This window comes from Oncorhynchus mykiss, chromosome 24 (genome assembly GCF_013265735.2).
Source record: "Oncorhynchus mykiss isolate Arlee chromosome 24, USDA_OmykA_1.1, whole genome shotgun sequence".
Classification (NCBI taxonomy): Eukaryota; Metazoa; Chordata; class Actinopteri; order Salmoniformes; family Salmonidae; genus Oncorhynchus; species Oncorhynchus mykiss.
Genome location: NC_048588.1, coordinates 28,794,812 through 28,820,133, shown reverse-complemented (window position 1 = coordinate 28,820,133; position 25,322 = coordinate 28,794,812). Strand labels below are relative to the sequence as shown.

The window sequence follows — 25,322 nt, the reverse complement described above, 5'->3', positions numbered from 1 at the left end:
ATATGTTACAGAAATAATTGCTAAAATTATATATACTGAACAGAAATATAAACACAACATTTTACAGAGTTACAGTTCATATAAGAAAATCAGTCAATTTCAATAAATACACAATTTCACATGACTGGGAATACAGATACAGTGCTTTCGGAAAGCATTCAGACCACTTGACTTTTTCCACATTTTATTATGTTGCAGCCTCATTCTAAAATTGATTACATTTTTTAAAAATCTACACACAATACCCCATAACAAAAAATCTAAATGTTTTTTAAAAACATTTTTGCAAAAGTATGAAAAATAAATAACGATATCACATTTGCAAACGTATTCAGATCCTTTACTCTGTACTTTGTTGAAGCACCTTTGGCAGCGATTACAGTCACAAGTCTTCTTGGGTATGACGCTACAAGCTTTGCACACCTGTATTTAGGGAGTTTCTCCCTTCTTCTCTGCAGATCCTCTCAAGCTCTGTCAGGTTGGATGGGGAGCGTAGCTCCACAACTATTTTCAAGTCTCTCCAGATATGTTTGATCGGGTTCAAGTCCGGGCTCTGTCTGGGCCACTCAAGGACATTCAAAGACTTGTCCCGAAGCCAATCCTGCATCGTCTTGACTGTTTGCTTAGGTTCGTTGTCCTGTTGGAAGGTGAACCTTCGCTACAGTCCGAGGTCCTGAGCACTCTGAAAGCAGGTTTTTATTTAGGATCTCTCTGTACTTTGCGCCGTTCAGCTTCCCCTTGACTAGTCTCCCAGTCCCTGCCTCTGAAAGACATCCCCACAGCAGGATGCTGCCACCCCCATGTTTCACTGTAGGGATGGTGCCTGGTTTCCTCCAGACGTGATGCTTGGCATTCAGGCCAAAGAGTTCAATCTTGTTTTTTTCAGACTAGAGAATCTTGTTTCTCATGGTCTGAGAGTGCTTTAGGTGCCTTTTGGGAAACTCCAAGCAGGTTGTCATGTGCCTTTTACTGAAGAGTGGTTTCTGTCTGGACACTCTACCATAAAGGCCTGATTGGTAGAGTGCTGCAGATAAGGTTCTCCCATCTCCACAGAGGAACTCTGGAGCTCTGTCAGAGTGACCATCGGGTTCTTGGTCACCTCCCTGACTAAGGCCCTTCTCCCCTGATTGCTCAGTTTCACCAGGCAGCCAGCTCTAGGAGAATCTTGGTGATTCCAAACTTCTTCCATTTGAGAATGATGGAGGCCACTGTGTTCTTGGGGACTTTTAATGCTCCAGATTTCTTTTGTTACTCATCCCCAGATCTGTGCCTCGACACAATCCTGTCTCGGAGTTCTACGGACAATTACTTCGACCTCATGGCTTGGTTTTTTCCCTGACATGCACTATCAACTGTGGGACCTTATATAGACAGCCTTTCCAAATAATTTCCAATCAATTGAATTTACCACAGGTGGACTCCAATCGAGTTGTAGAAACATCTCAAGAATGATCAATGGGTGACAGGTCTGCAGGCCACGGAGAACTGACATTTTCAGTTTTCAGGAATTGTGTACAGATCCTTGCGACATGGGGCAGTGCATTATCATGATGAATGGCAGGACAATGGGACTCAGCATCTCGTCATGCTGTCTCTGAGCATTCAAATTGCAATCGATAAAGTGCAGTTGTGTTCTTGGTCCGTAGCTTATGCCTGCCCATACATAACCCCACTACCACCATGGTTCACTCTGTTCAAAACGTTGACATCAGCAAACCGCTTGCCTACATGTGACCTACTTGTGTGCATGTACTGACATGTATGTGTAACAGATAGATACACACACACACATTGTTTTTAAAAGTATTTTATGTCTTGGACCCCAGTAAGACTAGCTGTTGCCACTGGCGTCGGCTAATGGGGATCCTAATCAATCGACTCCATACTCGTGGTCTGTGGTTGTGAGGCCGGTTGGACTTCCTGACAAATTCTCTAAAACAATGTTGGAGACGGTTTATGGTGGATAAATTAACATTCAATTCTCTGGCAACAGCTCTGGTGAACATTCCTGCAGTCAGCGTGCCAATTGCACGCTCTCTCAAAACTTGACACATCTTTGGCATTGTGTTGTGTGACCTTTTGTCCCCAGCACAAGGTACACCTGTGTAATGATCACGCTGTTTAATCAGCTTCTTGATATGCCACAACTGTCAGCTGGATGGATTAACTTGACAAAGGAGAAACGCTCACTAACCCGGATGTAAACAAATGTGTATGGAACATTTCTGGGATATTTTATTTCAGCTCATGAAACATGGGACCAACATTGTGGTTGCACAATCTCTGCTATTCTGCATAACTGCAGGCTTCAGAGGTTTCATTGATTTAATGGACTTCTGATTGATTACTCCATTTCTGGAGCTGCAGGTGACAACCATTACCCACATAAAAAGATCATAGTTAAGAGAGCGTTAAATCAGCTGAACATGTAGAATATGCTCTGTCATGTATGATTTATGAACATGCATTTAAGATTTGCCATGATGTAGCTTCCATGGCTCCCTCTGCTGGTCATTCCTGGAAGTCATATCATAGCAATGGGAAAAGGGGATACCTAGTCCATTGCACAACTGACTGCTTTCAACCAAAATGTGTCAACCAAAACTCCTGTGAGTCAGAGAGGCTGCCTTAATAGACATCCCCGGGAGGTTAACTGCTTTGGTCAAGGGCAGAACGACAGATTTTTTACCTTGGCTTCTCCTGGATTCGATCCAGCAACCTTCCGGTAACTGGCCCAACACTCCTACACGCCAGGCTACCTGCTGCCTAATAGATACCCTTCATTTTCTAATACTGCAACTTGTGGAGCATACCCTTTCACATGTATCAATAAGGGTATTAGTTGATTGACACATTTAATTTAGAGCTTTTTTTGAAGCTCTCAACCTGCCCCACTTGGATTGGGGAGCGCTCAACCATCCATTTCCTGTAGTCCATGATCAGCTCCTTCGACTCAATGACAATGAGGGAGAGGTTGTTGTCCTGGCACCACACTGCCAGGTCTTCCTCCCTATAGGCTATCATAGACCATAACAGACACGTTGCACACAGATCTACAGAAGGCAGGAAAACCCTCTATCCCACAAGCCTCTTCCGTACCCAGGAGACCAAGATCGAGGGCTCTAACCCCATTACCATTCAACGGTGGTGGACATTGAAAAGGAAATTGATGTCAAGCGTGAGTCACTGGCCAAACGCCACAAACACACATCTCATGGCTTGTGATTATTAGACACCCAGTATCTTCTTCTCTGGCTTGTTACATTCACTAATGTCCGGGTTTAAGGCCGTCAATGACCTGTTTGGTATTCACGGAGGTCAACACGGTCTGCTCCAACGACAGTCATTCACCTGATTGTCAACTTTGACCAAGGTTTGGATACATAGGAGAAAGATAGACAGGCCCTCTGACGTCAAGAGTGACCTAGAGCTGTGTTATGAGGTGAATATGGTACCGGAGGGAGATTCAAACAGAGCGAGTGGGCCTCCATCATCAGTGCCACTGGAAACAGAGCAATATAAAATACTAGTTATTTCAACTGCAGACAGAGAATAGGGGACAAACACAATTGTGTAGGAAAAAAATGGAATAGGGGAGGGAGGGGCTATCCACCCACCCATTCCCCTTTTTAATTCAGAGTTCTTGAAGTAAACAACTATTACCCAAGCTAGAGTGCTGGGGAAATGATACAATGGTAATTATTCCATAAATGCTCCATAATTAACCATTGCAGTCAAAGATGACAGCACATGTTGAGTCAATGAGTGTTGCTGACTTGGAACAAGCTGTATGTAATTATATCACTTCATTTTCCCCTTCAGTTATCACTTCTGACCCGATAAAACAAGCTTGTGTTCAACGTGACAGCTCATAGTGGGTATCTCGGCAACCTCCTGACACCTTTCGCAGAGAAACAACAACCTATCAATCATGGCATTTGCAGGTATTATCAGCTACATAGCACTGTGACCTGCCATCTCCAGATGGAATCCAGGTAGCTGCTGACCCACAAGTTCTATTCAGGATCCATAACCTGGCAATAAGGGTTATTGGCTACTTCACCATGTATGACATCAGTAGAGAGGCATGTTGGTCCCCTCCAGCAGAGCCCCACTGTGCTCTCCCTCCTTCACTCACACAACCACAGTGGAAAGAATGCAGGCTCTCTGGGCCTGGAATCAATCTGCATTCATCACAGTGCCATAGCCACAGGGATCAAATCGGTGCTCGTCCTTGTGGTATATTTGCGTAACAAATTGGCAGTGCACATCTTATGCACAGACTCGCTGGCACTCCAGTGATTGAAGGGGCACACACGCAGTCGCACACACACAAACACACAAACAAACACAAACAAACAAACAAACGTATTACAAAAGAAAAATGCCGTTAGATGGAAAATAACTTTAATAAAACTCATATGAAAACAAAAAACTGGAAAACCATAAAAGCCTGTACATTTGACAATATTCAGTGTCTGAGAGACTTAAGAAGGCTAGCGGTGAGAAACAAAGCAGCAATACACATGAACCCACAGTGACAACCATTATAGCCTCAGGCATTAGAGCCCAAGGGTTCATTTACATAATATACATGTAGACTCCTATACGGATATTGCACAAAATCAAAACACGGATACTGGAAGAGCCCCTCATGACAAACCCAGGAAGTAGCTTTGAATCGCAGTGTTACACCTTCTGCTGGCAAACCCCTCCCAAAGGTCCAAAACTCCACCCATTTCAGCTGATGTAAAAAAAAAGACATTTTTCACACAAACATTCGATTTTTGAACAGATTATTAAAAACACAGTAAAAACAAACCTAAAACGACAAAGTTCACTTTTGTTTTGGTCCTAAAAGGCATTTTAGTTACATGCTTCGGTTATTTCTTAGTGAGTTCTTTCATTGTGGTTATCATGTAAGCAGTTTTGTGCTTTGAAAGACTAGTTCTGGCATCCTTAGGCAAGTCTGTCTAAGACAGAATCTCTATGGGGTAGTGATAATACCTCTATGGGGTAGTGTGGTGATGACGCACCCTTTGTGTCTGTTCTGTTTACCCAACAAACACCATGATTTGATAAAATGGAACACAGGAATGTTACATCCACATTCCCAAGCAGGAACACAAAATAAAGTGTTAGAAACATTTTAAGCTCTCTCTCTCCGTCCTTTCTTCAAAATGGTGCCAGTGTTTGATGGTCCAATTCACCCCTTTTCTCAAAGACAGAAGCTGCGTGACCAAATTGAACCGCCCCACCCACATGGATGCCTCTTCCCTAGAGCTAAACCACCAAATCAAATCGGCGAATGTTAACTCAGCCAAATCTTTCCCTAGAGTTTGTTTTATTCCAAGTAGGATAGCAGCCTTCATGAGAAATATTATAATATTGGTAACCATCTGGATGTCACCGGGATGGTGTATTCAGTGTGGAGTGCACAGCATGCACGCCAAATCAGTGTTCTTTGCCCCAGCTTGCTGAGCACTGCTTTCCCGCAGTTCTGTTAAGGTTACAGCGAGGGAAATAACTAGCTAGCTACTAGGAGGGGACAGAGGAGTGCGTAAAGTTGAAAAACCTGCACATAAACTTTTCTTTAGCTGTCGGGAGGAGGCGTCCAGAGAATTTGGTCATGAGTGACTCTTTCTCAAGACCACAGGATCAGAGGGTCTCTCTCTCTAACTCTGTCTCTAGTAGTCTGGCACATATACATCTTAAACATCTTAGATAGAATTAAATCTTAAATGGCAATAAAATAAAAAGATGAAAAAAACCTAAAAGATACAATCTGTTCCAGTTTTCAGGCACACTTTCAAGATGGACTGGAGCCTCGTGAGGAAAAGTCCAATAAGACCCACTTCCTCTGGCCATGAGCACGTTTTGGTGTCATTTAAAGACACGCGGGTGAGCCACTTTGGTCCTCAGTCTTTACACACCCAGTCTCTACGTGTGCTGTCAATCAAACTGTCTGGTGCAAGGCCTGGAGTGGGTGTGATCAACCCCAACCTCTCCCTTTAAGTCCAACACGAGGCAGATCAGAAGTCCTGCTGACAACCACCCCTGTCCCCTTCCTCATTAGTTCAGTCTAGTCCAGGCTCCAAGGGGGCAGTCCATTTACAACGGAGGGGGGGGGGGGGGGGGGGGTCGGAGAAACCACACTATTCCTCAGGTGTTGGGCTCTGACTCTCACTGAGCGAGTGCAAAACACGCAACCACATTACCCACAAATATGTCACAAGATCAGGGAGAGACAATGGGACTGCTGGACTGGCTGGAGGCACACAGCAGCTTCAAAGGCCAGAGGAAAGGCAAAGGGAGGGGGATTTTAAGCCTGTAAGAGCATGTGTGTTTAAGATGGTCTTCTAGGTTCCCTTCTTTAAGGCCCCAAGTCCAGTCCTGTCTGGTCTTCGCCCCTTAGCAACACCTTAGCCCGCTCAATCACGGTTGTCCCAGCCCTGGATAGACCTCAGACCCTCCTAACCCCTGACCTTTAACCCTCCAGCTTCAGGATGTCTGTCTGTTCTAGGAGCGGTTGTCCTTGACCACGTTGTGGGCCATCCAGTTGACTTTGGTGGTCCAGCTCTCTCTCAGCGCCTCGTCAAACTTCTGGCGGAACTGTTTCAGTGCCTCGTCGTCGGTCTTCCCCAGGGCCAGAGAGTCCTACAGGGGAGAAGGGAGGAGACTTAACTACTCTTATCATAACAGATTACTTCTGTAGCACATGTAAACTGTAGCCCATGTGACGTGGCCAACTATATACTGCGTGCGTGTGTGAATTACTTTTAGGTACTGTATATCCTTGACCGAGGTGAGCTCTGGCAGTCCAGCAGTCAGCATGAGGGCAAACAGGGTGATGAAGAGGTTCCCATTCCGCCTCAGAATCAGGTAGGCTTGTTCACAGTAATTACGGAAACTAGGCACAACACACACATTCAGTTCACTATACATTTACTCAAGTAGATAATTGATAAAAGCTAGGCAACAGATAGTGTTCCCGGCCTGGATCACCTGAGTAGTGAAAGGGGACAGAAGCTCACCTGCCAAACTTCTCAGTGTTGCCCGTCTTTCCCTGTTGGATGACGTGGATGAAGTCATGGGTCAGGATGAAGGGGACGCGTTCCCTCTTGATGCCAAACTTGGACTTGAAGTTCCCCAGGATATGCCCAAAGTCTATGTGGAAGAGCTGAGACACACACACAATGTAAGAACTTGATTCCATTAAAAGAGTCCATAAATGAACCTCTGTGATTTAGCCTGTTGTACAGGAGAGCACCTCGACCCACCTGTCCAGTGCTGCGGACCATGATGTTGTCACTGTGGCGGTCACCTATCCCCAGGACGTAGGTGGCCACGCAGTAGCCTGCACATGACAGGGTGAACTCCTCGATCGCCTTCTCCAGAGCATCTCTGCATAGTACACAAACACAAAATAAAGTGTTGGCCAAGTGGGAGCTTTCACTGGGTTTGCACCGCCAAAGCATAGCAGCTCACTAACATGTTGCCTGTTATATACATACAGTTACATATCTATGAAATAGGTCAGTAATACACATAACTTTTGGAAAGTCACATTGAGAAAGAGCCCTGGTGTAAGAAACAAACAAACCCGTTTGGGAAAGTGTGGTTTTACCCAGAGTTCTTCTCTTTGAGCCAGTTGAGCAGTGCGTCCTTGTTGAAGGCTGCGGCGGCCGCAACGTTGCTACTGGTCAGCTGGATGTTGGCGATGGTATCCGCCGACGACACCACCTCGATCAGCCCGGATCGGTCACCAGTCGCTAGGCAACCGTAAGGCACAATTCTGCACAGACACATTTTGTTCCAATGAATCATCATCAACACCATTGAGATGCACCCTATTATTATCTCCATGTTGTTTCCCTTTTCCCCGGATCGGTCTCAGCATGTGACCAGAATGTACGCATGATCACACTCCAAATAACACATCACAGTGGTTTTATGACCCTGTCTGCAGAGCTCCTTCTGCTCGCTGAGCCCTTGTCCCTGTAACCTAACAGCCTGCCCCCCAGCTCAACTGTCAAAACAATCCCACACACTGTTCAGTTCCAGATGTGGTAGACTGTGTGTGTGTTAGAGTATGAGAGCGAGCGCTAGTGTGTGTGGATTTGATTAGGATGAGAAGCGGGTAGTGGGTGTGTGATGCAGGGGGTATGGATGTGGGGAGGTTAGAGGTCAGGCTAGCAGGGGGTGATTAAGGGTCCCCCCCCCCAACACAGCTTCCCCTTCCCTACAGAGAACAGGAACAAACAAGCCTTACTGACAGAGTCTGACTGAGGACACACACCTTTTATATTAATATACACACCTAAGGTCCAGATTGGCCTCCTTCCATAGCAGATCCATCAACCTCAAGATCTGCAGTGTCAACATGTCTTGTCTCAGGTCTGGAAAGAGAGAGGAGTCTTTCATTCATGCTTCCAGCTTCAAACCACCTTCCATAATACACATCCCTCCATCTTGACCTCACTATTCTTCCCTCGCTCTCTCCCCCTGAACTTTAGTGATTTCATCTCTTAGAGGATGGTAGCCTAGCGCTTAAGGGCATTGGGCTGAAAGGTCGCTAGTTCGAATCCCGCAGCTGACTAGGTGAAAAATTGGTTGATGTGTCCTTGAGCAAAGCACTTAATCCTAATTGCTCATGTAAGTCTCTCTGGATAAGAGCGTCTGCTAAATGACTAACATGTCAATGTTAGATCCAACCCCCTCGTACCGTCTCCATTCTTGAAGATGATTCCCAGGGTGTCTCCCCCCAGCAGCTTGTTGTTGTAGACGATCCACAGAGGCTTCATCTTAGAGTCCATGTACCGACACTTCTCCACACTGGCAGGGATGAAAGAGGGAGGAATGCGGGAGAAAAAGCAAAAAAATAGAGCAAGAGAGTCAAATCGTAGTCATCCACATCCCCCTCTCCACTCCCATCTAACCCTCTCCCTCTGGCCCTTACTTGATTCCAGAGAGCAGGACACTGGGATTGAGAGGGGAGTGCAGGTCAGAGAGGGTCTCTGTGTAGCCACTCTGTCTCAGACAAGTCATCATGGCCTCTTTGGTGAGCATGGCCTCCTTGGTCTTACTGCGGGCGTTCTTGATGGTGCCCAGCTTGATCAGCTCATTTACAGACTTCAGCTTGCTCAGAGCCTCCACCTATGGAGAGAGGGGGCGTAATGTTGTTACAACACAGACTTCAGCTTGCTCAGAGCCTCCACCTATGGAGAGAGGGGGCGTAATGTTGTTACAACACAGACTTCAGCTTGCTCAGAGCCTCCACCTATAGAGAGAGAGGGCATAATGTTGTTACAACACAGACTTCAGCTTGCTCAGAGCCTCCACCTATGGAGAGAGGGGGCGTAATGTTGTTACAACACAGACTTCAGCTTGCTCAGAGCCTCCACCTATAGAGAGAGAGGGCGTAATGTTGTTACAACACAGACTTCAGCTTGCTCAGAGCCTCCACCTATGGAGAGAGAGGGGGCGTAATGTTGTTACAACACAGACTTCAGCTTGCTCAGAGCCTCCACCTATGGAGAGAGAGGGGGCGTAATGTTGTTACAACACAGACTTCAGCTTGCTCAGAGCCTCCACCTATAGAGAGAGAGGGCGTAATGTTGTTACAACACAGACTTCAGCTTGCTCAGAGCCTCCACCTATGGAGAGAGAGGGGGCGTAATGTTGTTACAACACAGACTTCAGCTTGCTCAGAGCCTCCACCTATGGAGAGAGAGGGGGCGTAATGTTGTTACAACACAGACTTCAGCTTGCTCAGAGCCTCCACCTATAGAGAGAGAGGGCGTAATGTTGTTACAACACAGACTTCAGCTTGCTCAGAGCCTCCACCTATGGAGAGAGAGGGGGCGTAATGTTGTTACAACACAGACTTCAGCTTGCTCAGAGCCTCCACCTATGGAGAGAGAGGGCGTAATGTTGTTACAACACAGACTTCAGCTTGCTCAGAGCCTCCACCTATAGAGAGAGAGGGCGTAATGTTGTTACAACACAGACTTCAGCTTGCTCAGAGCCTCCACCTATGGAGAGAGAGGGGGCGTAATGTTGTTACAACACAGACTTCAGCTTGCTCAGAGCCTCCACCTATGGAGAGAGAGAGGGCGTAATGTTGTTACAACACAGACTTCAGCTTGCTCAGAGCCTCCACCTATAGAGAGAGAGGGGGCGTAATGTTGTTACAACAGACTTCAGCTTGCTCAGAGCCTCCACCTATAGAGAGAGAGGGCGTAATGTTGTTACAACACAGACTTCAGCTTGCTCAGAGCCTCCACCTATGGAGAGAGAGAGGGCGTAATGTTACAACACAGACTTCAGCTTGCTCAGAGCCTCCACCTATGGAGAGAGAGGGCGTAATGTTGTTACAACACAGACTTCAGCTTGCTCAGAGCCTCCACCTATAGAGAGAGAGGGGGCGTAATGTTACAACACAGACTTCAGCTTGCTCAGAGACTCCACCTATGGAGAGAGAGGGGGCGTAATGTTGTTACAACAGACTTCAGCTTGCTCAGAGCCTCCACCTATGGAGAGAGGGGGCGTAATGTTGTTACAACAGACTTCAGCTTGCTCAGAGCCTCCACCTATGGAGAGAGAGGGCGTAATGTTGTTACAACACAGACTTCAGCTTGCTCAGAGCCTCCACCTATGGAGAGAGAGGGGGCGTAATGTTGTTACAACACAGACTTCAGCTTGCTCAGAGCCTCCACCTACGGAGAGAGAGGGGGCGTAATGTTGTTACAACACAGACTTCAGCTTGCTCAGAGCCTCCACCTATGGAGAGAGAGGGCGTAATGTTGTTACATCATAGAAGAAACACAATGTAATAATGATGAAATTACACCACTGCTGTATTGCCTTTCAAATCTGACACAGATGCTACGCATGACAGCATGGGCTTCCTGAAACATCTCACAGTGTGGTAGTTAATTCCAAAACAGGAAGGAGAGCAGTGAACAGGAAGTGGGAGGAAGCTGCCAGCAGTGCGGATGTCAGGGCTAATACAGTAGAGGTCAGAAGTCAGGCTGCTGTCATCTGACTTCTTTATAAATAACCCCATTCTGAACTAAAGGGAAACTATAGAATTAGAGGTGGTGACAGAATTAGATATACTGTAGTGATTCATTCACAGGTTAAGGTTGGGGTCAGGGCGTGAGCGCGCCCGTGTTGGGGTCCTTACCTGTTTCTTCAGGACCTCAATGTGAGGGATGCTGCCGCGACAGTAAGCCTCCAGAATGAGAGAGAACTGGACAGCGACGGCTGGCATGTGCATCTCTGACCTACAGGGGGCAGCACAGTCACCCTACAGTTACAGTGGCAGTCATACCTGGGGTGGGTTAATGCACATAACCTCACGGAACATACAGCCTGTGTAGAGGAAAAAGTATTTTAAATCTTTACACCCACGCACACACCCTGACACACGCACGCACCCTGACACACGCACGCACCCTGACACACGCACGCACGCACCCTGACACACGCACGCACGCACCCTGACACACGCACGCACGCACCCTGACACACGCACCCTGACGCACGCACGTACCCTGACACACGCACCCTTACACACACACACCCTTACACACACACCCTTACACACACACACTTACACACACACACCCTTACACACACACCCTTACACACACACCCTTAGACAAGCACCCTAAGCCTCCTTCACTCACGCCGCCAAACTTACCCTAGTAAAACTGACTTTCCTACCGATCCTCGACTTCGGCGATGTCATCTACAAAATAGCTTCCAATACTCCACTCAGCAAACTGGATGCAGTTTATCACAGTGCCATCCGTTTTGTTACTAAAGCACCTTATACCACCCACTACTGCGACCTGTATGCTCTAGTCGGCTGGCCTTCGCTACATATTCGTTGCCAGACCCACTGGCTCCAGGTCATCTACAAGTCCATGCTAGGTAAAGCTCTGCCTTATCTCAGCTCACTGGTCACGATAACAACACCCACCCGTAGCACGCGCTCCAGCAGGTGTATCTCACTGATCATCCCTAAAGCCAACACCTAATTTGGCCGCCTTTCCTTCCAGTTCTCTGCTACCTGTGACTGGAACAAATTGTAAAAATCGCTGAAGTTGGAGACTTATCTCCCTCACCAACTTTAAACATCTGCTATCTGAGCAACCGATCGCTGCAGCTGTACATAGTCCGTCGGTAAATAGCCCACCCAATTTACCTACCTCATCCCCATACTGTTTTTATTTATTTACTTTTCTGCACTTTTGCACACCAGTATCTCTACCTGCACATGACCATCTGATCATTTATCACTCCAGTGTTAATCTGCTAAATTGTAATTATTTGCCTACCTCCTCATGCCTTTTGCACACAATGTATAGACTTTTTTTTCCTACTGTGTTATTGACTTGTTTATTGTTTACTCCATGTTTAACTCTGTGTTGTCTGTTCACACTGCTATGCTTTATCTTGGCCAGGTCGCAGTTGTAAATGAGAACTTGTTCTCAACTAGCCTACCTGGTTAAATAAAGGTGAAAAAAAAAAGAATTACACACACACACACACACACACACCGTCTCACTCTCTCTCACCTGAGATGCCAGAAGAGGAAGTGTCCTATGTTGCGGTTGCATTGGGCTCTGTTCAGTAGGAAGCGGGTGAGGGCACAGTCATAGTAGGGTTCATAACGTAACACCTGGACCAGCTGGAGCAGGTACTGAGACAACTCCTCATCACTGGGAGGGGGGAGAGCAGGGGGCGGAAAAGGGGTGAGAGGAAAAGAGAGAGGAGAGGGGGGAGAGCAGGAGCAGAAGAGGGGGTGAGAGGGAGAGGGGGGAGAGCCAGAGCGGGAGTGGAAGAGATAGTGAATAAGACATTACAACAGTAAGTGAACTAGGAATAGTTATGTGTGAGCGTGTCTGTGAGCGTGTGGATTACCTCATATCCCTCAGGCAGCCCACAGCGTACTCTCTGACGTACTGGTCTGGATAGTTAAAGTCAAGCAGCTCCAGAGCGTCCCTGGGACTCAGCTTGGGCCAGATCTGCAGCAAGGCCTGGAGCTGAGAGACAGATCATTCACTATGATTAATAACCAATACAGGAGCACAGCAGATCTTTGAAGGGACTGATGAGGGGCATAGTGGTATGGGCTAGGGGTTCATTTAGTATCTGACCATTTAGGCACACTAGTTTATTGCCCTTGAGAAAAAATTGAGTGTGTTAAAAAAACACTATCAATACACAAGACAGGTTCATGTGGCACAGTATGTACCTGGGCCATGTCCTCATGTTTGCTCCACTTGACGGAGAGCAGCAGTTTGGGCAGTGACTGGGGGAAGTTCTCCATGCAGTCGTAGCGTAGTGTCCAGATGAGGTCCTTCTCATTCTCACACAGCTGGGACAGAGGGTCCCTCTCCATGATCTCCTTCAGCTCAATGTGGAACTTCTTACCGCCTCGGCCCTGTGGAGAAACAGCAGAGGTGGTAAGTTACCACTAGGTGGCAGCACAAGGTAAGAAATCACATTACGTACAGAGGAGTAGCAAGGGGTGCTAAAGGTAGAAGTCACCATTAACCACAGATCTGGAATCAGAGTACACTGCATGTAATCCTATCCACCATCAGAGAGATACAAATAGATCTGTACTTGCATGCATGTTTGATTGCTTTATGGATCAACAATGAAACATTGTTAGTCGACACAGAATAAGAGCTTGAAGCTTGAGACCGTAAGAACGCTATGTAAGTACGCTACGGTCACAAGACGCAGGCCTCCTAATTGTCCCTAGAATTTCTAAGCAAACAGCTGGAGGCAGGGCTTTCTCCTATAGAGCTCCATTTTTATGGAATGGTCTGCCTACCCATGTGAGAGATGCAAACTCGGTCTCAACCTTTAAGTCTTTACTGAAGACTCATCTCTTCAGTAGGTCCTATGATTGAGTGTAGTCTGGCCCAGGAGTGTGAAGGTGAACGGAAAGGCTCTGGAGCAACGAACCGCCCTTGCTGTCTCTGCCTGGCCGGTTCCCCTCTTTCCACTGGGATTCTCTGCCTCTAACCCCATTACAAGTGCTGAGTCACTGGCTTACTGGTGCTCTTTCATGCCGTCCCTAGGAGGGGTGCGTCACTTGAGTGGGTTGAGTCACTGACGTGATCTTCCCGTCTGGGTTGGCGCCCATCCTTGGGTTGTGCCGTGGCGGAGATCTTTGTGGGCTATACTCAGCCTTGTCTCAGGATGGTAAGTTGGTGGTTGAAGATATCCCTCTAGTGGTGTGGGGGCTGTGCTTTGGCAAAGTGGGTAGGGTTATATCCTTCCTGTTTGGCCCTGTCCGGGGGTATCATCGGATGGGGCCACAGTGTCTCCTGACCCCTCCTGTCTCAGCCTCCAGTATTTATGCTGCAGTACTTTGTGTGTCGGGGGGCTAGGATCAGTTTGTTATATCTGGAGTACTTCTCCTGTCTTATCCGGTGTCCTGTGTGAATTTAAGTGTGCTCTCTCTAATTCTCTAGGAGGACCTGAGCCCTAGGACCATGCCTCAGGACTACCTGGCCTGATGACTCCTTGCTGTCCCCAGTCCACCTGGCCGTGCTGCTGCTCCAGTTTCAACTGTTCTGCCTGCGGCTATGGAATCCTGACCTGTTCACCGGACGTGCCACCTGTCCCAGACCTGCTGTTTTCAACTCTCTAGAGACAGCAGGATTGGTAGAGATACTCTTAATGATCAGCTATGAAAAGCCAACTGACATTTACTCCTGAGGTGCTGACTTGCTGCACCCTCGACAACTACTGTGACTATTATTATTTGACCATGCTGGTCATTTATGAACATTTGAACATCTTGGCCAGCCACAATCTCCACCCGGCACAGCCAGAAGAGGACTGGCCACCCCTCGTAGCCTGGTTCCTCTCTAGGTTTCTTCCTAGGTTTTGGCCTTTCTAGGGAGTTTTTCCAAGCCACCGTGCTTCTACACCTGCATTGCTTGCTGTTTGGGGTTTTAGGCTGGGTTTCTGCACAGCACTTTGAGATATCAGCTGATGTACGAAGGGCTATATAAATACATTTTATTTGATTTGAAAACCTCTATCACACACACACACCTCCCTGCAAGGGACATGTTTTGGCAAGCCCTCTGCTTCACACGGTGTTACATAACTGTGTGTCCTGTTCCACAGGGGCTTTAGGATGGGTGATTTTGTTGGTTCCCACAAGGTCAAATGCTATTTCTAGGGGGTTTAGGGTTAAGGTTAGAATTTGTGTTAGGGTTAGAATTACGTTAAAAGGTTAAGGTTAGATTTTTAGGTTAGGGTTAAGGTAAGAGTACAGGTAAGGAATACTATGATTTTGAATGGGACTGAATTGTGTCCCCCCACAAGGTTAGCTGTACAAGACTGTGTGTGTGTGTGTGTGTGGAACAGGAGGGCTGATCTTAGCCTCAGATTCCTCCGAGAGACACTATTGTGACAGTGCACCAGCCTGCCAACACCATCCTGGATCAGGACTGACTGGGTTGCCCTGGAAACCAGTCATAGCAATATCCTCCCCTCTAACACATTTGGTGTCTGCTTTCTGTCCTAGAAATGCTTGCAACATGCCTGGCGCCTGCTGCTCTGGAGTAAAGGGAGCACTTGTGTGTGTAAGTGTTTGAGTTGTTGGAACTCACGACAGTACCATGGGCAAGCAGTCGCTTGACCCGGCGATCTCTGCAGCTTTCTCCAGAATCTGCAGAGGAAGACCACACACACATCCATGTCAGTGGTCAAAATACTTCACAATGATAACCATGTTTGAATACGTCAGGGTGTGCGTGTCCTCACCTTGTCGAAGGGGGGGAATAGGATGGTGTGAGGGTTGTAGTCAGGGAGGTGGATGTGGAGTGCTGTAGTGTTCTCAGTGTAAGGGTTGGTCTGGATGGTTCCTATGGGGTTCAGCATCTCTTCAAGTTCATCTGGGGGACACAGAAAAATCACTCAAACATGCCACTAACATTTAGTGTATAAGTATGTAGGTGAGTTTCAGAAGTGTGTGTATGTGTAGGTGTGAGCGTGTTTTAATTAAAGTGTTTGTAAAGTGCATGGAGGTGTGTGTGTGCGCTCACCAGGAAAGGAAGACCAGCTGTGAAGGATGATATCTCCAGTCTTCAGCTGTCCTTTATAGTCAAACACCATGGTGTTCACCCAGGCTACAGGGTAGTGCTGCAGAGAGAGACAGAAGAGAGAGAGGGGACAGATGAATATCTGTATGTGTGCGCGCATGCCTGTGCTGTGTGTGTGTGTGTGGGTCATACCACTTTGCCAGACTTGCGGATGGTCTGGTACTTGTTGATGTGGGCGTTCTTGGTGGACTTCTGCTTCTTGACCTTGTCCATGACGGCGTAGACGGCGAAGCAGAGGCGGGCCATGCGCGGCAGGTCGCTCACGGTAATGTCGAACTCTAGCGTGCGGTTCCACACGTGTTCAGAGCGTCCGCTGCTCTCGCTGCTCACCGCTGGCTTACACAGCAGCTCTGTGCCATGGAACAAGCCTGCACGTACCTGGATCTGAAGAGATAGAGGGGTTTACTTCACCATAACATAGCATAGCATCATAGTGAGCGCTAACAGGGATCTACTGTCCATGGGTTATAAATACAGTTGAAGTTGGAAGTTTACATACACTTAGGTTGGAGTCATTAAAACTTGTTTTTCAACCACTCCACAAAATTATTGTTAACAAACTATAGTTTTGGTAAGTCAGTTAGGACATCTACTTTGTGCATGACAAGTCATTTTTCCAACAATTGTTCACAGATTATTTCACATATAATTCACTGTATCACAATTCCAGTGGGTCAGAAGTTTACATACACTAAGTTGACTATGCCTTTAAACAGCTTGGAAAATTCCAGAAAATGATGTCATGGCTTTAGAAGCTTCTGATAGGCCATTGACATCATTTGTCAATGGAGGTGTACCTGTGGATGTATTTCAAGGTCTACCTTCAAACTCAGTGCCTCTTTGCTTGACATCATGGGAAAATCAAAAGAAATCAGCCAAGACCTCTGAAAAAAGATTGTAGACCTCCACAAGTCTGGTTCATCCTTGGGAGCAATTTCCAAAGGTAACACGTTCATCTGTACAAACAAGAGTACGAAAGTATAAACACCATGGGACCACGCAGTCGTCATACCGCTCAGGAAGGAGACACGTTCTGTCTCCTAGAGATGAATGTACTTTGGTGCGAAAAGTGCAAATCAATCCCAGAACAACAGCAAAGGACTTTGTAAAGATGCTGGAGGAAACAGGTACAAAAGTATCTATATCCACAGTAAAACAAGTTCTATATCGACAGAACCTGAAAGGCGGCTCAGCAAGGAAGAAGCCACTGCTCCAAAACCGCCATAAAAAAGCCAGACTACGGGTTGCAACTGCACATGGGGACAAAGATCGTACTTTTGTACAAAATCATACAAATGACCATTGTTATGTTTGGAGGAAAAAGGGGGAGTCTTGCAAGCCGAAGAACACCATCCCAACTGTGAAGCACGGGGGTGGCAGCATCATGTTGTGAGGGTGCTTTGCTGCAGGAGGGACTGGTGCACTTCACAAAATAGATGGCGTCATGAGGATGGAAAATTATGTGGATATATTGAAGCAACATCTCAAAACTTCAGTCAGGAAGTTAAAGCTTGGTCGCAAGTGGGTCTTCCAAATGGACAATGACCCCAAGCATACTTCCAAAGTTGTGGCAAAATGGCTGAAGGACAACAAAGTCAAGGTATTGGAGTTTCCATCACAAACCCCTGACCTCCATCCTATAGAACATTTGTGGGCAGAACTGAACAAGTGTATGTGAGCAAGGAGGCCTACAAACCTGACTCAGTTACACCAGCTCTGTCAGGAGGAATGGGCCAAAATTCACCCAACTTATTGTGGGAAGCTTATGGAAGGCTACCCGAAATGTTTGACCCAAATTAAACAATTTAAAGGCAATGCTATCAAATGCTAATTGAGTGCATGTAAACTTCGGACCCACTGGAAATGTGATGAAATAAATAAAAGCTGAAATAAATCTCTCTCTACTATTATTCTGACATTTCACATTCTTAAAATAAAGTGGTGATCCTAACGGACCTAAAACAGGGGACTTTTGCTAGGATTAAATGTCAGGAATTGTGAAAAACTGAGTTTAAATGTATTTGGCTAAGGTGTATGTAAACTTCCGATTTTAACTGTACATCCCAGAGCAAACAGTAAAAATGCAACATCAATTCCAGGTTTACTATCAAGTAATCATCATCAGTGGTTACCTTGGCCGTCTCCTCAGCGTTCACCTTGCTGCCTTTGATTAGGACGATCTTAAAATGGGTAGACACCTCCCATACACACGTATTCACTTGCTAGAGAGAGAAGCAGAGTAACAGAGGAAAGGGATAAGAGTAACAGAGGGAAGAGGAGTGAGAGAAGGAGAGAAACCACGGGAAGAGGAGAGAGAGAAGGAGAGAAACAGAGGGAAGAGGAGATAAATATTTTCATGAGTAAGCAAGGAAAACAGTTTACTTTACTGTAGGAATATTCAACACACATACACTGAAGGGTGAGTCACACTGTTGTCAAGCAGAGTAGACTTGCCAAGGTCAGCACAGCAGGAAAAACACTAGCACATGACTGGCCCTCAACTACAGACCACAAACATGAATAAACAGCAGACTTGACTTCCTGTGTTGGATGTGTATGTGTGTGTATACAGTGCCTTGCGAAAGTATTCGGCCCCCTTGAACTTTGCGACCTTTTGCCACATTTCAGGCTTCAAACATAAAGACATAAAACTGTATTTTTTTGTGAAGAATCAACAACAAGTGGGACACAATCATGAAGTGGAACGACATTTATTGGATATTTCAAACTTTTTTAACAAATCAAAAACTGAAAAATTGGGCGTGCAAAATTATTCAGCCCCCTTAAGTTAATACTTTGTAGCGCCACCTTTTGCTGCGATTACAGCTGTAAGTCGCTTGGGGTATGTCTCTATCAGTTTTGCACATCGAGAGACTGAATTTTTTTCCCATTCCTCCTTGCAAAACAGCTCGAACTCAGTGAGGTTGGATGGAGAACATTTGTGAACAGCAGTTTTCAGTTGTTTCCACAGATTCTCGATTGGATTCAGGTCTGGACTTTGACTTGGCCATTCTAACACCTGGATATGTTTATTTTTGAACCATTCCATTGTAGATTTTGCTTTATGTTTTGGATCATTGTCTTGTTGGAAGACAAATCTCCGTCCCAGTCTCAGGTCTTTTGCAGACTCCATCAGGTTTTCTTCCCTGTCCCTGCTGAAGAAAAGCAGGCCCAAACCATGATGCTGCCACCACCATGTTTGACAGTGGGGTGGTATTTGGCTCCATCCCATCTTCCCATCAATTTTAACCATCTTCCCTGTCCCTGCTGAAGAAAAGCAGGCCCAAACCATGATGCTGCCACCACCATGTTTGACAGTGGGGTGGTGTGTTCAGGGTGTTGCTTTTACGCCAAACATAACGTTTTGCATTGTTGCCAAAAAGTTCAATTTTGGTTTCATCTGACCAGAGCACCTTCTTCCACATGTTTGGTGTGTCTCCCAGGTGGCTTGTGGCAAACTTTAAACGACACTTTTTATGGATATCTTTAAGAAATAGCTTTCTTCTTGCCACTCTTCCATAAAGGCCAGATTTGTGCAATATACGACTGATTGTTGTCCTATGGACAGAGTCTCCCACCTCAGCTGTAGATCTCTGCAGTTCATCTAGAGTGATCATGGGCCTCTTGGCTGCATCTCTGATCAGTCTTCTCATTGTATGAGCTGAAAGTTTAGATTTGCAGTGGTCTGATACCCCTTCCATTTCAATATTATCGCTTGCACAGTGCTCCTTGGGATGTTTAAAGCTTGGGAAATCTTTTTGTATCCAAATCCGGCTTTAAACTTCTTCACAACAGTATCTCGGACCTGCCTGGTGTGTTCCTTGTTCTTCATGATGCTCTCTGCGCTTTTAACGGAGACTATCACAGTGCAGGTGCATTTATACAGAGACTTGATTACACACAGGTGGATTGTATTTATCATCATTAGTCATTTAGGTCAACATTGGATCATTCAGAGATCCTCACTGAACTTCTGGAGAGAGTTTGCTGCACTGAAAGTAAAGGGGCTGAATAATTTTGCACGCCCAATTTTTCAGTTTTTGATTTGTTAAAAAAGTTTGAAATATCCAATAAATGTTGTTCCACTTCATGATTGTGTCCTACTTGTTGTTGATTCTTCACAAAAAATACAGTTTTATATCTTTATGTTTGAAGCCTGAAATGTGGCAAAAGGTCGCAAAGTTCAAGGGGGCCGAATACTTTCGCAAGGCACTGTATATATGTGTGTGTAAACAAAAGTATTATTTTTGTAAGTGTGTTTGTGAACAAGAGTGTTTTTGAATCTAAGCGCATGTACTGTGTATCAGTGTGTGTATTTAGGTGAGTGCTTATGCGACAGAAGAGTACATGTATATTTTTGTAACGTCTGACTAGAGTACACCACCACAAGAACAGTCTATCCTCTCAACTAGAGGTCGACCGATTAATCGGAATGGTCCGATGAATTAGGGCCGATTTCTAGTTTTCTTAACAAATCGGAAATCGGTATTTTTGGGGGCCGATTTGCAGATTTTCTCTTTTTTGTTATACCTTTATTTAACTAGGCAAGTCAGTTAAGAACACATTCTTATTTTCAATGATGGCCTAGGAACAGTGGGTTAACTGCCTTGTTCAGGGGCAGGACGACAGATTTTTACCTTGTCAGCTCGGGGGATCTAATCTTGCAACCTTACAGTTAACTAGTCCAACGCAATAACGACCTGCCTCTCTCTTGTTGCACTCCACAAGGAGACTGCCTGTTACGCGAATGCAGTAAGCCAAGGTAAGTTGCTAGCTAGCATTAAACTTATATTATAAAAAACTATCATAATCACTAGTTAACTACACATGGTTGATGATATTACTAGATATTATCTAGCGTGTCCTGTGTTGCATATAATCTGACTGAGCATACAAGCATACAAGTATCTAAGTATCTGACTGAGCGGTGGTAGGCAGAAGCAGGCGCGTAAACATTCATTCAAACAGCACTTTTGTGCATTTTGCCAGCAGCTCCTCGTTGTGCATCAAGCATTGTGCTGTTTATGACTTCAAGCCTATCAACTCCCGAGATGAGGCTGGTGTAACCGAAGTGAAATGGCTAGCTAGTTAGCGCGCGGTAATAGTGTTTCAAACGTCACTCGCTCTGAGCCTTCTAGTAGTTATTCCCCTTGCTCTGCATGGGTAACGCTGCTTCGATGATGGCTGTTGTCGTTGTGTTGCTGGTTCGAGCCCAGGGAGGAGCGAGGTGAGGGACGGAAGCTATACTGTTACACTGGCAATACTAAAGTGCCTATAAGAACATCCAATAGTCAAAGGTATATGAAATGGTATATATACAAATGGTATAGAGAGAAATAGTCCTATAATTCCTATAATAACTACAACCTAAAACTTCTTACCTGGGAATATTGAAGACTCATGTTAAAAGGAACCACCAGCTTTCATATGTTCTCATATTCTGAGCAAGGAACTGAAACGTTAGCTTTCTTACATAGCACATATTGCACTTTTACTTTCTTCTCTAACACTTTGTTTTTGCATTATTTAAACCAAATTGAACATGTTTCATTATTTACTTGAGGCTAAATAGATTTTATTGATGTATTATATTAAGTTAAAATAAGTGTTCATTCAGTATTGTTGTAATTGTCATTATTACAAAAAAAAAAAAAAAATGGCAGATTAATCGGTATCGGCTTTTTTGGTCCTCCAATAATCGGTATCGGTATTGAAAAATCATAAGCGGTCGACCTCTACTCTCAACCTCTCCTCACAACCTCGAACAAAGCTCTTACCATCCTGGAGAGCTGCTGGGTATACAGGCCTGTTGTGCTTCAAGTCCTACTCACTTCTCCTTCTGTCAATGGCCCAACTACCACAAGACATCACTGTCTGACCACAGTCTCTCTTCTTTTCAGATCAGATAGTCTTGTTGATGTTGACATTTAGTTGTAACGATTGACATTTGAAGCATTGACTGACAGATGTGTAATTTACTGTCCAATGTCACCTGTCACTGTGGAACAGTCGTCATGGTACCATGGCAATTAAGCTCTAATGAGCAATTAAACTGCACCTGGCCTTTAGAACCAGACGGAACGTCAGAATGACGTCAGAGTGCACCTGCTAAGAGCGGCTAGCAAAGTCTGGAGAAAATGCTCACAAACATGCACCTACTACACACACACACACACACAGTTTGACTGACCGAGGGCCCCCTCCTCTTGGGGGGCAGGGGTAAGGGGGGGTTGGAGCTCTTGCGGTTGACCACAGCTCCGATGGCCGAGATCTCCTTCTCGAACATGGCCTGGACTGTGCTGACCTGGACCAGGGTCAGGTGGGGACACTCCTTAGCCTGGAGACAGGCTTTGATGTACTGGGACAGAAAGGAGAAGACGTGTTAACACACAGAAAGTACTATTCTGTATGCAGTCTTTGGTGTACACACATCCAAACTGAATTTCTTTTAAATGTTTTTTTTTTGTAATGTAGCAGATGCTCTTATCTAGAGCGACTTACAGGCGCAATTAGGGTTGAGTGCCTTGTGCTCAAGGGCACAGACAGATTTTTCACGTAATGAAATTTAAATTCTAACCAGCGACCTTTCGGTTACGCTCTTAACCACTAGGCTACCTGCCGTCCCTTACAAATGTGAATGGTGGGCAGACAGACAGAGACAGACAGACAAGTCTAAATGTTCTGGAGAGATGACAGAAGAGGGAGAATACACAAACTGAGGAGGGATGAGAGGTCAAAGAGAGGAAATCAGACACACAGATGGAAGGTAACCCATATCTAATGTACATACATGATTCCTGGATCTAAACACTGGGTCACAAATAGGACTCACAAATAGGACCCTTTTCTGCAGGGTGTAATGGTCACAGTCGTCTTCATCACACACGGAAACACGGACACACACTCATACACAGATGGATTCAGTCATGCACACATACCAGGTCTGTGAGTAACAGTAATGTGTTCCAGGAAGACAGTGTTATTAATGAGGCGTTATTAGGACAGCAGTCAGATGACTGTTTCTGGATCACTGCGTCTCATTTATGGTCAACGAGACATTCCTAAACCCACTCCCTACACGCTCTGACCTTGGAACATTTACCGTTACGGTCGAAGACTGTATACTACTTATGACATTAATGATTAAGGAATGGTTGAGATAAACAAGGTCACTGTCAGAGGAGAGTTGAGGTCAGCACAGCACATGTAGAGGGTAAGAGAATGAGAAAAGGAGCAGTTTGATGTAAGAAAGCACTCTACAGAGGGTTTGGGGGTTAAAGGTGAAGGGGTCATAGGGCATCATTAGGTTGAGCCTAAGAGTGAAGGGTCACCTTGTACTGTATCAGGGGGTGGTCTCCACAGAGGAACTCCAGCTTATCGCTGACCCTCAGAACGTACTGCTCGGCCTGGCGTCCCTCCTCCTCGGGGCCGTGGGTCGTCAGCCATTTCCTCAACGCCTGTTCCATCAGCTCACTGGGACTGGTGCTGGGCCACACCTTCAGACTGGCTGTGTCCTGGAGGGAGAGGACATTATCCTCATTAACACACAGAGACATGGTGTGGTGTACTTCAAATGTTCTATATAGAAGTGAAATCTCATGATAGTGAGGTGAGAGGACAAGGGGGGGACAGTAAAATAACAGAGAGAAAGACGGGGAAGGGGGGGGGGGGGGGGGGGGGGGGGGTAAAGGGATATAGATTATCCTGCAGTGTGTGACAAGGTTTAACACACAATCCCAGCAAGGTTTACAGACACCGAAGGCTTACAGAGCATTCAGACAGAGAAACACACACACCCCTACCCAACCTGCCTTGCAGCCTGGCGCCAAACCTGGTCATGAGGGCACAGCCTTCACCCACTCACAATGCCATGTCAACCACATACTACACATCACCATGGTGACACCACCCAGAGTGGTCAAGTTCCAAATAGAGCGGTAATAATTATTCAAATGATTTCACACTGTCATTACAGCCAATACATTAGGACTATGGTGACTATGGGTACTTTCAGGTAATTGCCTTAAATAAAATGGTAACTATAGCACCTTGTAGCTTCAAGTGTATGAGTGCTGTTTCACAATGTAATGTCCAAGTAAATATCATGTTTACAAGTAGTAAAATAAGGGTTTGTTCAGTCAACTGAAAACCAGGGCAACCAACCAATGGAGTTAACAAGACTCTAGACAATAAAAAGGTCCACTTCCTGTGACTAATGTGGACTCCTAAATAACACACTGACTTCCTGCCACCATCCACCTGGACAGAACACAGACGGTAAAGGTTTGGGCCATGTAGTGTGCAGTGGGCTATGACCCTAGCATGGTGGTGGCCCTAGCGTGGTGGTGGCCCTAGCGTGGTGGTGGCCCTAGCGTGGTGGTGGCCCTAGCGTGGTGGTGATCTGAGCTCATTTGTTGACATACCACCGAATCCATAAAAACAAAGTCGCACACTCCATATGTATAACTACCAGTGATTTATTGAGTAAATGCCACCGAATCTACACACACTTATTTCAGATAGAACACACAGTAGTTTGTAGTGAAGTTGATAGTGAGGGGTGTGTTTGAGAGAGAGAGAGAGGGAGGGAGGGCAAGCGAGCAATACAGAGTCTGCATCCTCAAATGTCCTCTTTTTCCATGTTTTCAATCAGTGGAGAGGCCCTTTGGTCAGGCGCATGTGTGTGTGTGTTTATGTGCGCACGTGCATATATGAGTGTGTTAGGGGCTTCAGTGTCTCGGTGAGGATGGAACTGTGACTGATGGTGGTGGTGACCCATTTAGTGCCGTCACTCTGCCAGTCTGGCTCAGTCATATGACCAGGTGCTATTAGGAGCCAGCCAACTGTCACATGACCCGGTCCCATTAGGGGCCAGCCAACTGTCACATGACCCGGTCCCATTAGGGGCCAGCCAACTGTCACATGACCCGGTCCCATTAGGGGCCAGCCAACAGACGAGATAAAAGAGGAGAGAATATCTGTATGTGAGAGAGTTTGTTTACTAGCCTGTAGCCTACTGAGTATACCAAACACTAGGAACACCTAATGTTGAGTTGCACCCCCCCCCACCTCAGCCCTCAGAAAAGCCTCAATTTGTCGGGGCATGGACTCTACAAGATTTCGAATGCGTTCCACAGCGATGCTGCCCATGTTGACTCCAATGCTTCCCACAATTGT

At 46.0% G+C, this 25,322-nt stretch overlaps 1 protein-coding gene across 2 annotated transcripts in view; it reads right to left on the bottom strand.

The window, feature by feature from the left end:
* Nucleotides 1-4,385: 4,385 nt before the first annotated feature.
* The window catches only part of LOC110503149 (phosphatidylinositol 4,5-bisphosphate 3-kinase catalytic subunit beta isoform), an 89,764-nt gene continuing 68,827 nt past the window's right edge, over nt 4,386-25,322 (bottom strand). For both annotated transcript variants that reach the window (XM_036961154.1, XM_036961155.1), the window contains 19 exons: nt 23,477-23,659; nt 22,336-22,503; nt 18,278-18,367; nt 16,278-16,529; nt 16,089-16,185; nt 15,808-15,938; nt 15,662-15,712; nt 13,268-13,456; nt 12,934-13,055; nt 12,588-12,731; nt 11,189-11,288; nt 8,960-9,156; nt 8,726-8,835; nt 8,321-8,399; nt 7,628-7,795; nt 7,281-7,404; nt 7,035-7,180; nt 6,778-6,910; nt 4,386-6,657 (listed from right to left, as the gene is read on the bottom strand). In XM_036961154.1, coding sequence (XP_036817049.1) covers nt 6,520-6,657; nt 6,778-6,910; nt 7,035-7,180; nt 7,281-7,404; nt 7,628-7,795; nt 8,321-8,399; nt 8,726-8,835; nt 8,960-9,156; nt 11,189-11,288; nt 12,588-12,731; nt 12,934-13,055; nt 13,268-13,456; nt 15,662-15,712; nt 15,808-15,938; nt 16,089-16,185; nt 16,278-16,529; nt 18,278-18,367; nt 22,336-22,503; nt 23,477-23,659 — 2,622 coding nt within the window. In that variant the 3' untranslated portion in view covers nt 4,386-6,519. The remainder of the gene's footprint in view (nt 6,658-6,777; nt 6,911-7,034; nt 7,181-7,280; nt 7,405-7,627; nt 7,796-8,320; nt 8,400-8,725; nt 8,836-8,959; nt 9,157-11,188; nt 11,289-12,587; nt 12,732-12,933; nt 13,056-13,267; nt 13,457-15,661; nt 15,713-15,807; nt 15,939-16,088; nt 16,186-16,277; nt 16,530-18,277; nt 18,368-22,335; nt 22,504-23,476; nt 23,660-25,322) is intronic.